This window comes from Oncorhynchus clarkii, chromosome 16 (assembly GCF_045791955.1).
Source record: "Oncorhynchus clarkii lewisi isolate Uvic-CL-2024 chromosome 16, UVic_Ocla_1.0, whole genome shotgun sequence".
Classification (NCBI taxonomy): domain Eukaryota; kingdom Metazoa; phylum Chordata; class Actinopteri; order Salmoniformes; family Salmonidae; genus Oncorhynchus; species Oncorhynchus clarkii.
In genome coordinates, this window is record NC_092162.1 from 46,807,082 (window position 1) to 46,822,272 (window position 15,191).

At 42.6% G+C, this 15,191-nt stretch overlaps 1 protein-coding gene across 3 annotated transcripts in view; it reads left to right on the top strand.

Moving 5' to 3' along the window:
* The window catches only part of LOC139368605 (synaptotagmin-2-like), a 69,263-nt gene that overhangs the window by 41,785 nt on the left and 12,287 nt on the right, over positions 1 to 15,191 (top strand). The window contains exons 1-3 of one of the 3 annotated variants that reach the window (XM_071107673.1): positions 2,422 to 2,686; positions 14,165 to 14,381; positions 14,790 to 14,950. In XM_071107673.1, coding sequence (XP_070963774.1) covers positions 14,192 to 14,381; positions 14,790 to 14,950 — 351 coding nt within the window. In that variant the 5' untranslated portion in view covers positions 2,422 to 2,686; positions 14,165 to 14,191. Of the gene's footprint in view, positions 1 to 2,421; positions 2,687 to 14,164; positions 14,382 to 14,789; positions 14,951 to 15,191 lie in introns of those variants that run through there. The other 2 variants (XM_071107671.1, XM_071107672.1) reach the window with 2 other exon arrangements.

Consider the following 15,191-nt stretch of genomic DNA (forward strand, 5'->3'; position numbering starts at 1 on the left):
ATTATGTGACTTGTTAAGCTAGATGTGTACTATTTAGGATTGCCATAACAAAGGGGTTGAATACTTATTGACTCAAGACATTTCAGCTTTTCACTTGTAATTAATTTGTAAAAATGTCTAAAAACATAATTCCACTTTGACATTATGGGGCCAGTGACACAAAATCTGAATTTGATCCATTTAATATTCAGGATGTAACACAACACAATGTGGAAAAAGTTGTGGGCTGTGAATACTTTCTGAAGGCTCTGTATATGTTTAAGATGAAATACTGCGATTTTATTGCAATTTGATGTTCCAAACATATTGCTCAATATATGTCTGTTGCAAAGAGATGAGAGAGCATGAAAATGTTCGTTTTGATCAGTCATATTGGATCACTCTTTAAAAGTAAGATGGAGAACAAGCTATAGGATGAAAAATAACAGCGTTTTGACTAGCGCCAGCAAAAAATACATGGATTTAAAGTATTGCGATAGGTAACTGTAAAAAATGTTTTCCCTCCCATCACTAGTATTTTCTAATCTGTTCCATTTCAGTCATTCCAGTACATCAGGAGCACATGTGCACATCATTTGAAACATCTAGGTGCACGCAAAGAAATGTAGGAGCAAAATTAAAAATATTTGAGAAATTAAAGCTAGAATTTGTACATTTTTCTAGGTGTACTTGTGCTCCTAAATATAAATTCCAGATTGCACAGCAAAATATTTAGGCGCATATGTGAGTAAAATGGTCACACTGTAGAGCCCTGTACATGGCAAATCACTGTGACAGACTCAGTGAATTGACTCATAATTATTGGATCATTTCCAAGCCCGGCCTAGTAACCATCTATTAAGCATGGAATTGAAATGACTATTGTCAGGTCTTGCAGGAGCAGAGAACAAATTACACTTGCTCTTGTTTCTCCAGGCCTGAGTTGTGAAATTGAGAAAGGCCATCCCTCTCTGTTTCGTTCCCACTGATTGAGGCCTTATTGATTTCATTTTGGAGTGCTCATCGGTGGCCACTTAGGAGGCAGTTTCCCTTATGGGAAGATGATAATTTTCCGTGACACACTATAAAAAGCCCAGAGGGCTCTGAATTGTCTGGCTCAGCAAAGGTCCTACCGTACAGAGGCGCCATCATATACTATTTTAAAAAATGGTGCAAAAGAGGACAAATACATGGACTGTGCCAGTACTAAGACAACCCAAATGAAGGTCTGAAACAGTAAGCTAAGGAAAGAAATCCATAAGAAAGCTAGTGTGTTTGCAATGTTTTGGACTACCTCTATCTTTAGTGTCCTGTTGGTTTTGATGCACCTATGAAATTACTACTGCTGTTATGATTGTTATGACTACATCAACCAGTACTGCTACAGTAATACATAAATGATATTGTAGGGCTACTGCTGCTGCCACAGTGATTACTGTAATCCATCTTTGCTTTTGTCACAGCAGTTTGGAAAAGGTGTGGCAAGGAAAGGTTTAGTCAGCGAGACCCACTGCTGATTCACAGCTTCTGTCAATCTCTTTATAGCTACTTGTGAGATGCCAGCTGGATTTGAGCCCTTACAGAAAATATGAACTACAGTTAAGTTAACATTGTTCCATGCATCCATGACAGTAACATTTCTGCTGCAAAGACTTGAGTGAGTGAGTGAGTGAGTGAGTGTGTGTGTGTGTGTCTGTGTGTCTGTGTGTGTGTGCGCGTGTGTGTGTGCGTGCGTGTGTGTGTGTGCGTGCGTGTGACAGTGGACCAACATTAGTCATGTACTGTTGCTGTAGCGTAAACATGCCATACTCCCAGCTTCAAAGAGCCTAGTGAGCATCTGAAAGAGAATCTCTCAGCAGTCACTCATTCAGTGTCAAACTGCCTCTTCTGGCTGCAGTGTGTGTGCCACAGAATGCTTTCTCTATTCTTCCTCTGTTCTCTCACTCTACCTTACATCCATTTTTACAGACTCTTACTCTCCCCATTGGCTCTTTTTTTACCCCCATCCTGTTCTCATGTTGTCTTTTTCCTCCTTTTCCTTTCCTGACAGCTAAACTCTGTATCGTTCCCCGAGCTGCTAGACTCTGTAGAATTCCCAGAGGTCTTGGGTGGGGTTTGTTTCAAATGCCGCTAGGTTCTTGATGTGGGTTTGACAGTATTGCATATTGATTCTCTCGGGTTGCCCTTCAGTGTTGGAGCAGGGCGGCAGAGAGGAGTGCTGCATACAGCACAGGGTGAGCAGCATCTCAAATCAGGAGGCTGAGTGAGTGAGAGAGAGAGAGAGAGAGAGAGAGAGAGAGAGCGCTGGAGTGGAGGGAGGGGGTGGAAGATGCGTGGGAGAGGAGAGAGGGAAAAGGAGGGGGGATTCACTCAGTGGGGGAAGCAAAGAAAAGGCACAGAGAGGAGGGAGAGAGGAGGGAGAAGAGAGAGAGAGATGAGAGAGAGGAGGAGGGGATTGAGAGAAGGAAGGGTGGGGGTTGTGAGAGAGAGAGAATGTGTGTGTGTGTGTACGTTCATGTGTGTGTGTGTACAGGAGAGTGAGTACTGCTGCAGCAGGAACAGTGAGAGGAAGACTGCAGTTTCTTGGGCTGATGGGCGAGCGATCGAGGGACGTTATTAAGGCACTGTTACATTAACCCTTAAGTGCCTCTCTGGTGAATGGGTTGGCCCATCCATTGTGGATAATAGGATCAAGGAGATTGCTCTGGTAAGGTGTATTCTAACCTTTCTTCCCTGCCCTTCTTTATGGGGGAATATTGAAGAATATGCAATGGAAAGGAGTGATATTTGTGAAGTGAAACTAAATGCCGCTGTCCGGTGCTGAAACTGTACTGTAGGGAAACTCAGTTGGTGCTGGAGGTTGCACTGTGACTCGATGGATCTGATCTCTGCCTGCATTACACAGTTGGAGAATATTGGTGAAGGGATGTGTATTCTTTGCTTTGCATGTTCTTTTCTAGTGCATACTGTATATGCCTTTATGACAAGCTCGATCTTACATCTTGTGACATTTGTAGATTCTAAAATATTGTGAAATTATGTCATTTACAAACCTCTTAGCTCCTTGTTTTATCTCAGTTTGTACTGTGACCAATTGCAGTTCTGGCTTGAGATATTTTATATATATATTTTTTAATATGTTATATTTTGCTTTAGGGACTTTGAATGAACACTATGGTTGTGAATATAGAGTAAGTCACTCTCATTGGCCATGGCTCATTTAGCCTGGGTGGTTCTGTGTGTAGTGTAGTGGAGTAGCTACCTATTTTCCTGGAACATTTCCAGGAGGCAGCCCTGCTGACAGCTGCTTTGTTTATCCCACCAGTGTCTATTAACACTTCACCCTGTCCTGCACTGTCAGGAACCAGAACGTGGTGCAGCTACAAACACACAGCACCCCGCCTAACAAACACCAGTCTATTGCACTGTCTGTACCTGTTCTATCCTAGGACAGGAGCCTAGGGTGTATCATGCACTCAAATAGACTGTGTGTAGGCTAAGACAGGACAGAGGAGGAGCAGATAAGACGGAGGCTGACAGATATGCTGAGCAGTATGGAGAGAGGAGACCGAAGAGGGGCCATGGGGGTTTTATGAAGTGCTGTAGGATGCTTCTTTTTTTTTACTATGTGTAATGTGGGATGTGTAGCCAGCGCAGGCCGGCAGGCAGAGCTGTGAGGGGACAGTTCCAAGGACAAAGCCCTGGCTATCTGGGGCTGGTCACTTCACACCTCGACAGTGCTGCTGACTCGCATTGTTTGGCTCGGCTCTGCAGCAGCCTGCCCATACATAGTCAGGACAGTAAACTGATGGAGTTCTGCATCAGACCGAAGGATATGGATTATTTCATACAGCTTTTTCATATGAAAATATCACAAAGTGCCTTTGAATCAGGATACATGTATTTGTTGGTAGTTGTATATGTTATTGAGATGAGAGCCACAAATATTCATTGTTGTTACATGGTCATTTGAATCAAGCGTGTAAGTATTTCCGCCATTCCATCGGAAGTGGAAGTGAAGCGTCTTACGTACTGTAGATTACAGTCTCTGCCCTCCACCAGGCTCTGTGTCCTGAGGTGACTTCCTGAAATGCAAACCAACCAACCACATTGATCCTGTCCACAGAGTCTCAGTCTCTGCTGTTGTACCACTCACACTCAGCTAATCAATTTCAGGGGTCGGAGTGGTCACATGACTATCACAGTATGACACCACAATGCAAAGGGTGCCTAAGAATAGTTGAAAATTACTAACTACACAATAATTTATCTAGTGTGTATTTACGTTCAACTTGTACTTGCAATACATCTCATATGAAAACAAAAAGGCACCCTCATGGCCTGAAATCCATCATTGACTGAAATCCATAGCACCGGTAGAACAACACCATTCGCTTTCTGATTGCGGCAAAGAATTGCTTTAAAATGATCTAGATTGTGGACTGTTGGAAGATAACGTTCTTCAGCCTCCAACACGTTTATATCTCAGCCTGACGAATCCCTTGGTGGCTTTTCAAGTCCACCAGCTTTGGTTTTTGTCAGCCTCCACCATGAATTGACAGCTGGTGTCCCACTAAAATACACTTAGAATAGAGCCTCATTTGAACTACTCTGTGTGTCCTGTCCTCCTTTCCCACAGTGTACATACAGTGTCCACCGGAGTGTCCATTTTGCTCTCATCTCAAGAGCTCCTGCAGCTGTTTTGTAAAGAAACAGCCCAGTACTGCAAGTGACAGCTTTCAGATACTTGTCGCTTCCCTAATAATTTCCTGGGTGGAATCAATCATGATTTTTGTATTCATTCGTGAGTGATTGCCTATTTTGTATGTGGGTTATTGTGTGTAATTCTTGAGTTGTAATGCATACTTCCTCATTCTTCATGATTCCTGTGCTTTACCCAGCACAGTCTTAGAGTCGGTTCATTAGGTATGGACTTGTTTGTTACGAGAAACGAGGGATAATACTATTTCTCCCTTCACCACGGCTCTAATATACGAACGACTAGCAACATAAAGCAGATCATGGGAACTTTATATATTTTAGTTGATACGAGACTAAAGGATGTTTCTCAAAGGCTGAACCCAGAGCATTCATTTTTTATTTGTTCTCTACTAACAATCTCTCAAGGTCCAAATTCCGTTTGCAGATTGCAGAGCTACCAGCTATCAGAGGTCAAATGAATGCATATGATTAGTATTTGTAACTCTTTCATCTGATACGTCAACCCAACAATAACAACATTTGTGAATGCTCAGCTGTCCACCTTTTCATGCCAGCCAGGTGAAGGTGAGAGAGTGATAGAGGCGGTCTGGCCTCGTGATGTTGTGCTGCCTGCCAGGCAGATGGGTCAGAGAGAGGCAGAGTGGACGGTCCAGGCCCTGTCATCAATCCCAACCTTCTGCCAACCGCCATGCTGCTGACAAGGCATTTTCAACACTCTTTAATCTGCAGAGGTGAAAGATAAGCAGCATGCCGCTTTTAGATCTGCAGATAGCTTTGGGTTGTTGTTGTTGTCCGGAAGTTACTTGGGCTAGATAATAAGTCGTATATTTACCGAGTAGAAGGGGACTGAATCTCTCTGCCAATGACAACGAGGGTTAGAGATTTCCAATTATTCTCTTGATTAATAATGTGTTATCATTATGTTTGGACAACATGGTTATTATTCCAGGTCTCTCAAACATGGTCTCATAAGATTTCCTTTATAAAACGTGACTCGGAATGTCATCCAGTAACTGACACAGAAACCTTGGGTTATCGTTGCAGGAGCATCCATTGTGTTTGCCCTCCATTTTGAAACAAGAGGCTGTTGGGATCCCAATAGATGTCGTCCTATCTGCATTGCTGCAGAAGCCCGGCTCTTTCTCTGTTTTCACTACAGCTTCACATGCAGATTGGCTCACTATCTCTGTGGCAGTATGATTAATCGGCCTATCTGGGGACAGGCTGGGGAATGGGGTTGGGGGAGGGGAAGAGAAAGACATGGGACTGTAAATGATCCCAGCCCAGGCCTCATACGGCATTCAAACAGCAACCCTGACCCTGAGTATTCTGAACGACCCCTCAGATAATAGCTGAGTCACAATCAGCTGCAGGTAGGAGTTAGCTACCATTGTTTTATCCACGCCAGACAGTTTGTAAATTCTTCCTGTGGGACTGTCAGGACACAATGTTAAATGTTAGAGAAAGCTTTTCTTTGGTTCAGTTCAAACAGATCATCCACAAGGCTTTTCTTTTACTTGGAAGTGGTTTTGTGACAATTGAAGTTGAAGTGACATGAGGGAAAGAAATTATACAAGCTATCGACCGTGAAAAGACTTGGATTGCACTGTATTGCAGGTGGATTGAACTTTAGCCGGACTGCCAGGTGTCCACAATACATTTCATACATTTCACAGCAGGGTTTTGTGTTCATGCGTGCGTGTTTGTTTGTGTGTGTGTGTGACTCCATGTCCCTGTACATGTCCTCTCCTAAGGGACTGCTCAAGCAGAGCTGATGACAAAGTAGTGGTGATCAATGGCTGTATGAATGTGCAAATGTCACCCTCCCTGGTTATATGGCATTAAGCTGGAGAGATCCCTGTCTGTACAGGAATGGGAGAATTGGGGATGGGGAAGAATGTTCTTACCTACTGTAGGCATTGGTGTGGAAACCTGATAAGCTGAACCCTTTCCAGACCTGGTGCATTACTGAATGTCTTCTTGCTATCAAATATTTGTCTAATGCCCAGAGATTAGATTCCTCATTTTATATCTTTCAGAGTAAAGATCACAACCCAATGGCATGCTGTATTCCTGATCCTAAACTAATGTACTCTGATGTGGTCTTTGAGACGGGTTAACACTAGTAGACAGGCATGCCTTTGGGTTTGATGAGACAGGGCTAGGGCTGCAATGAGTCAGCTGGATACTGCCGCTCAATGCCTATTCATTTAATTGCACGCTTTAATTAAAATAAATGACAGTTCCCTAATTGCAGACTAATACACTACTAGACTATTGGGGGCATTCAGTGTGGCACAAGCCCAGAAGGCTCCAGGTCAGAGTCAAACTGCAGGACACCATCTCTACATTGTCTTTAGCCCTTTGAATGTGGGCACTCCATTTTGTAAGATTTGACCGTAGTCTCTTGACATTTTGTAAGATTTGACCATAGTCTCTTGACATTCTCTGAAAGCACCCCGAAGCAGTGCATACATGCTTTGCGACTAGTTCCAAACGTATCTGACTCTGTCCTCGTTATAGACTGAGCTAAGAGCTCCATAAACCTGCTGTGAGAATGACAGTTGTTTGATACATAATGGTTGTTGGCTGTGTTAGTAGAAAAGCTTCTGTCTAAAGTACACAGCTTTATTTAGATCACATTCCCCTAACATTTTGATTATTGGAGACAGAGAAATTGCTGCTGCAGATAATGTGTAGGAGGTTGCAGCGAAAAATACTGTCAAAGAAAATGGGGCAAACGCTCCAAACATTGAGCTAGCTATGTGAAAGGATTGCCTGTGTCTCTCTCTGACAGATAACACTTCAAATACCACCTTTAGTCATCATCCACCAAATACAGTGGACATTCATTAAACATAGTGATTTGTGACATATTCAGCAGCCAGCTGTCTTTGAAAGAAACCCAGATAAGTACCAAAGTGTTTTCCACTGTCTCTTGTACTTATTATACTGTATATTCAGTCCGAAAATATCCGTAATGACTGCACTCATGATACATTTGTGGCAATCTCAACAACCAAATATTTGAAATAACTTAGTTTCAGAGCCAGTCAGTCAGTCCAGATCAGCCTCTTCATCTCTTTCTCCATCAGATGATACATAAGCAGAGGCAGCAGCCATTCTAGTAGTTTCACAGTAATCCTATTAAAACTTGTGCTCAAACTAGGCCATTAAGGCTCTGGGAGCCCCCGGTCCATTTCAGCAGGGGTAAATTGCCTTGCCAAGGGAAGTAAAGAGTTTAGGAAACAAATCTGCACATAATATCTAATTGAAATGGCACCAGAAGCCTTTTCCGCTCAACTTCTCTCAGAGTCAGTTAAGATGCGTGGAAACTCAAGTTGGCCTATTGGCTAGCATTCTAATGCAAAAAAAGAAAATCACGAAACAAATCACCTGAGGTAGGCCTATAAGCCTAGTAAGTATAAGAGTTGTTCTATAGGAGGAGGGGCTTAATATGTTTAGAGTGAAGGCTTGGGTACTCAGTCAAATAAAGAAAAACCACAATAGGCTATATCCAAAAAAGGTGTTCTGTTCAACCTTATGTCTGTCTGTCTGTCTGGCTCCTAATTGAAGTTATGTCCCTCCGTTCTTAAAGGACTGGGATGATCAGCTCAAATAGACTCAGGGGAGGGCATCGTCAGGACTCCAGGAGTGAATCAACGTGACTACAGACAATATTTATTATATTTCCATTAGCGTAACCAAGACGCTGATGTTCGTTTATGATGTCGCCGTGCCGTGTCATGTCTTGGAGCAATTCTTTTTTTATTCATTTCTTTGTCAACTTATTGCAATTCATTTGTGCCAAGAGTTGCTCTGTGTTAAAATGGAAAGGACAAATATGTACACCTCTCTAGAAAATACACAAATCTAAGGCCTATAAAGGACTATCTGAGTAAAAAGGCTGTCTTGACTGTCTTCACTGCTCAGTACAATTTCCATGTAGCAGTAAGATGTCATTCAAATGAATGTATAGAATGCAGGCTGGATCATCTGCAGGTCATACGCACCACCCATACAGTCCCAGATGACAGCCTGCTGTGCTGCGGGGGGCTAATACTTCCCATTGGGGTCATACATTAGATCACCCTGTATCTCACAGAGCCCCCGTCAATGCTGTCAAACCTACCCTAACAGTCAACCATCACAACGGCTGACCTTAGCTGAGCTAACAGTCCTTGTGAATATAACAGCCTTTTCACAATGCCCACCGTCCAATACTTAATTTACCGCCCGGCTGCTCCTGTGACAGGTTAAAGGAAATATTCATAGCCTGTTATACATTAAAAAGTATAAGTAAGTTCATAGTATGTGAGGATCTTAAAACATCTAAGGTTAAAAAGATGCATTCAGTATTAGTTGATAGAGATTGATAACATTCATATAATTGTGTTAAAGTTCAAATCCGTCAAGGGGTACAAAGGGTACGAATTGTGAGTATGTGAGTATGTGTAAACGTTATATTGATTACTTTATTTTGTGGTGCCTAAAAGTGTTGATCTCCCGAGCCCGTACGGGAGTTGTAGCAATGAGACAAGATAGTACAACAATTGGATACCACGAAAAAGGGGTAAAAAAAAAAAAAGAAAAAAAAAAAGAAACATGATTGCGGTCCGTGACCGTGATTATTTTCGGGTACGTTAAGAGTAATTTAAATGTCAAGAGTGTTTAATCTTGAGGAAGTTGGAAGTTTGAAGTTTCTCCCCAATTTTGTGGTATTCAATTGTTGTTTGTGGTATTCAATCTTGTCTCATTGCTACAACTCCCGTACGGGCTCGGGAGAGACGAAGGCTGAATGTCATGCGTCCTCCGATACACAACCCAACCAGCGCATCCAACCCGGAAGCCAGCCCTTTTTCTCCCCAATTTTGTGGTATTCAATTGTTGTAGCTACTATCTTGTCTCATTGCTACAACTCCCATACGGGCTCGGGAGAGATGAATGCTGAATGTCATGCGTCCTCCGATAGGTTGGCTTGCGCGCAACCAGCGCGCATCCAACCCGGAAGCCAGCCACACCAATGTGTCGGAGGCTACACCGTGCACCTGGCACAGCTACTGAGAGTATGTCGATTGTGAATGAACATGTGCGTTGTTAATAAGATATTTTGCTGTGTTATTTGTATAATGTTTTTTTTGTTTTGTAATTGAACTAAAAGTTGAATTGAGAATACAACACCGTATCACTCTCGTGATTATTTCTCCCCTGTTTTCATGGGCGTAACACTCCCAGCATCCCAGCAACATTGCCCCACATGCTCGTATGACCAATTTTCCCTTTACATGAAGTGACCATTTTGAGCTGAATATACAGAGGAATATCAACCAGCTTTGCCATGGTTTAGAATGATGTATTTTCCTTCCAAGTAGAGTAAAGGGGAGTGTAATCAAAATGTTAGCTCACTTCCGGACACAGGCAGGGCACTAGCAAACAGCTGTGCAGGAGTGGGATGGAGGTGAGGTTGTCAGGGACCAGGGGAAAACAGAGGACTTGTCCATCCGTCTGGCTGTACGAGTGTGTTAATTAATCATAGTCAGGGAACTTGTTGTGTAATGTAGCAGCTGCACTACTACTGCTCAGTGCTTAGTGCTCTCTGTCCTCAGATTATTTTCTGCCAGGACTGACCGGCGTGCTAATCAGCCCTCTGAGAAACAGAGACGCTCTGATGCATATAGATGGAGCTACTAGCAGCCCAGGCAGGAAACTCCCTTCAGCATGGATGATGTTGTCGCACTGCCAGTGCATGTTAATCACATCCACTTCCTCCTACACCTCATCAGCATACTGTACATGTATGTTTTTAAGTGTATGTCTTAAGTATGTCACATCATCCACAGACGGCAAAGTAAGATCTCTGTAGCTATATGATACACTATGTTTTGGTTTATTCTATGCCCTTTCTTGACTGTGGTAGGATAATTAGCTAAGCGCCTTGCCCATGGGTACCTTTGAAGGGTTCAGAGGGATCAGTTTGGATTTCTTTGCCATTGACCTGTCTGGCCCATAATTACATTTCACTTTTGTTTAAGCTGGGTAATATGTTAGCTAAGAGAACACCAGAACACACAAGGGAAACACAATTTGGTGTGTTTGCATGCGTGTATGTGTGCGTGTGTGAGAGAAAGATAGATAGATAGATATAGAGAGAACTTTCCATACTGAGGTGTCCATACTGAGGTGTCCATACTGAGGTGTCCATACTGAGGTGTCCATAATGAGGTGTGACTAGAATGTGCTTTATTCATTACTCAAGGGCTTAAAACCCCAAAATAAAAATGACCTATAAATACTAAAACAAAGTAGTGCAGCAATTGGATAGTAATTACTGTAATGCCTTCTCTCTACCATAGCAAGATACACCCCCATTACTAATGTACATGGTAATGACAATTGAACAGAGTGCCTCTTTATTGAAGTTTTCTGCCTTAGCTAGCTTTGCCATCATTCGTCAGTGAAACAGTAAATATTGAACTGAGGATTATACAACGCTCCAACATTGAGTCTACCCAAACATTGTTGATTTGAAAAAGCCACGTTCCTCTCTGCTTACCGACAGTAATTCCCCTTGCATCCACATCTCAGCTGGTAGTTCGCAAAAATACTGCAAACCACAAATGAGCTGTATAATTTCCTACCTTTTGTGGTGTGATTATTTGAAGTCAACAACGGTTTCTGAGAGCTGCTCTTTATTCCAGTCTGTTTATACGCAGATGAAGAATACAGGCTAAGAGCCCTTGATTGGCATCCAATTCTGAGGCAGTGTGCTTAGTGATGAGGGACAGATCATACCAGGAGCCATGTTGCTCAGGGATGTGGAGGACAGCCATTTTGTTTGAAGTTATGAGGAGAAGTAGAGGAGTCACTAACTAACCGTGAGAAACACACTGAGAGATGGAGCTCTACAGATAAAGTTATTTCTTGTTACCGATCTGTAGCTAGTTGTTTAGTTAGTACATTTTTCATTTAAAGCAGTGGAAGTAAGTATTTGCCAATGTTTTGTTCGTCTGATACGCTGCCTCTAAGGACACATCTAGATAGAGTAAGTGTTACTTTAGAATTGTGACGGCAAGGTTTAGAAAAGCTCTGTCCAGACCAGTTGTATAGTCAAACAAAATGATTAATGGGAGACTGCATTTCATGTAGTATTTAGACAGCATATTCATGATAAGATATTGACCAGACTATTGTACACATATAGTTAGGGCATTAAGGCAGAAGAAAGACGTTCTATATATTGATATGTTTGTTTGGCTGTTTATTTGGCTTGTGTTGTAAAGGAGGTATTTCTCATTGAATTTAAAGCCTCCTTCAAAGGGAAAACACCATCTATAATGAATTCACCAGCAGTAAGTGGTAAGAGCTGATCATAAAGCAGGGATAATGACTGCCATGAAGCATTGGACTAACCCTGGTCCTCTGAGCCGTCCCGCGGCCTGCCACCTTTCGACAGGAGAAGACATAAAACGCTTCACCGCACCATCTCTCCCAATGTTAATTCAGTTCTGCATAGCCTAGTCTGCCCTGAGGGTCAAACAGAAGGATAAATCTACCCGCCTTAGAGCCTGGCTGGCTGGTGATTATCACTGGGTTGTTGCTCACACAACCCAAAAACACTAAGTCTTCACAGCCAAGAGTTGGACTATGATGACTGTTGTTGGCTATGTGTGACACATACCTCATGTTTAACAAATGTCTGCCCCCTGATACAGCCCATCAAACTTTTGGCATGTTTTGTAACAGACATGCCCCACAGCCAATCAGACGCAGCGTGCTATTTGTAAGAATTTGATTGGGTGGGTTTGCCTACACAGGTGGAGGATCCACACTGTGATTCCCCCAGTGGCTGGATGTCAGCAATTACTATCAATTCTGGGCAGAGCAAGTACAGACAGGTCGCCTCCCCTAACACCCCTGGCTTACAGGCTGGCTGAACATTCAAAGTCTTTGATGTTATTTCACATTTACATTTTAGTCATTTATAGCAGACGCTCTTATCCAGAGCGACTTGCAGTTATTAATCTTAAGATGGCTAGGTGAGAATCACATATCACAGTCGTAGTAAGTACATTCAAGACTGAAATGTATAATCCTGTGTTGCTCAGTTGGTAGAGCATGGCGCTTGCTATGCCGGGGTTGTGGGTTAGATTCCCATGGGGGACCATTATGGAAAGTATGAAAATGTATGCACTCAGAGTAAATTCCTCTGGATTAGAGTGTCTGCTAAATGACTAAAATGTCTTATTTACGATACTCTGTGACCTATCTACTGTATTTCAGCAAAATAGAATGTGTTTAAATGGAAGAGCAATGAAATCCATAGTCTTGAGGCAGATCATTTAGGATGAGCAAGATGGTAGAGAAAGAGGAGAAACTATTAGGCGAGATGTCAGGGAAAACACTGTTTACATGGGGTGTGACACAGATAGCATGATGGTACACTATAGCTCCTGTCTGTAGACTGAAAATCTTCCCCAGAGAGAAAATCTGAATGTAATGTGGTCTTCCCCACAATGCAAGTTATTTCTCCAAACAGTCTTTTTTTTAAAAACCCACTGTAGTGTTTGAATAGAATCCTAACTGACTATTACTGTAATTGCGTGGGTGAATTTCCCTCCTCACTAACATTTTCTTTTCAAATGAAATGTTGCGGAAATGTGTTTTTAATACAACTACGGCTTATGATTCACTTCAAAAATGATTTGTTATCCCCTCATGGTCTTCTTTCGCTTAGCCAATTTAGTAGTTGCAGTCTTTCCACAAGCCATTTGTCTTCTGCAACATCAACTTGCAATACGTCGCAAACATACGTAATTCTAGTGTCATACCACATTCCTAACTAGTTCTAGTCCCTCTGAATAATATACAGATGATCCTTTCTGTTGTCAACTTCATTCAAGTGTTCACCTGCAGCGATTGAGACAGACAGTATCTTCATCAGTGGAGCGGAGGATTGGCGATTGAGAAATTAGAAATCCTTTTTATTTGCCAATATCGCCATTGCTTTAATGGAATCAGATAGAGAAGTCTCCTTTCATTAGGTTTGTCATCCTTCACAGCCCCTCTCTGAATCTGATTACAGCTCAATCACTCATCACTTGACACAATTCTGCTCACACTCCGCTGCTGTTTTGTCGCAGTTTGACTCCTAGCCCCGATAACAGCTTTGTGACTAAATAACTGTTTTGACCACGCACAGAGCCAGCATCAGAGAATCAAAGCTGTCTTTTGCTGGCTCTGGCACTTAACTTCACACTATTCACACTACTACACTGATTTGGCTCAGGCATTCGTGATGCAAAATGCAAAGATAGATACAATGTGCTGCTAAAAGGAGTCGGTGTAGTATTACAAATGATGCACCTGAATAGCAACAGCCTTGCTCCAAGATTGTCCAGAATGTTAAGGACCTGTGTGTGGCCTTTATGACTCGGTGTTAACAGCCCTCTTTCTCTATTCATAGGGACTGTGTTTGGTCTAGCTGTCTAGGATGAAGTGGAACCTGTTCAAGAAAAAGCCTGAAGCCATGGTTGGACCTGAGCCCACCGGGGCTGCTGTCTTAACTGTGGCCCCTGGCCCCGTGGCCTCCACCGCAGCTGACAACTCCACAGAGGCTGTCAAGAACGGCGACTTCGACGACATCAAGAATAAGTTCCTCAATGAGATTGACAAGATCCCATGTGAGTGCCTGTCTGGTGAGAGGCTGGGCTGGACGTTGCACAGCAACTAACACTCAGACCTGTCCAGATGAGAATGTATGACTTTTATTGATAATACTCTAAAAACAATGGCTTTGGAATTAGATCTGTTCTTCCCCTGAAGCCATTGACGTGCCCATTATGCCATTATTCAGTATCGATCAGGTGGTGTTGTTCCTAATGGCATTCTCTAAAAATCGAATTTGGACCAAATGTAATTGTTAACTAAGCAAGGGCCTCTATACTATGACTTTGGCCTCTCATATCAATCAGCAGGGGGAAATCATTGGTTGGTCAAATGTCAAACCGTTCTCTTTCTTTGTTATGTGTTTGTGTGTGTCTGTGTGTGTTGTGTTTGTGTGTGTGTCTGCGTTTGGGTTTGTATAACAGTGCCGTCATGGGCCATCATCGCCATCGCTGTGGTAGCTGCTACCCTGATTCTCACCTGCTGCTTCTGCATCGTTAAGAAGTGCTGTTGCAAGAAGAAGAAGAACAAGAAGGGCAAGAAAGGGAAGGGTGAAATGGGAATGAAGAACATGAAAGAAGGAGAGGTATGTTCAAACCTGGGGGGGGGGTGTATTGTCATGAAGGAGGACCCTGCATTTCACACAAACTAACTTTGGCCTACATTGCCTTAAAGCTATAATGACAAGAAAGCTGCAAAGCTTTAAAGATTGTGGATGCTTAACCTGAGGAATATGTACCAAATAATGCATCCCCCAAAAAACATTTTTTGGATAATGGATCATTCCGACTTGGAAATAATAAATGTATAGTTTATAAAACATAAGA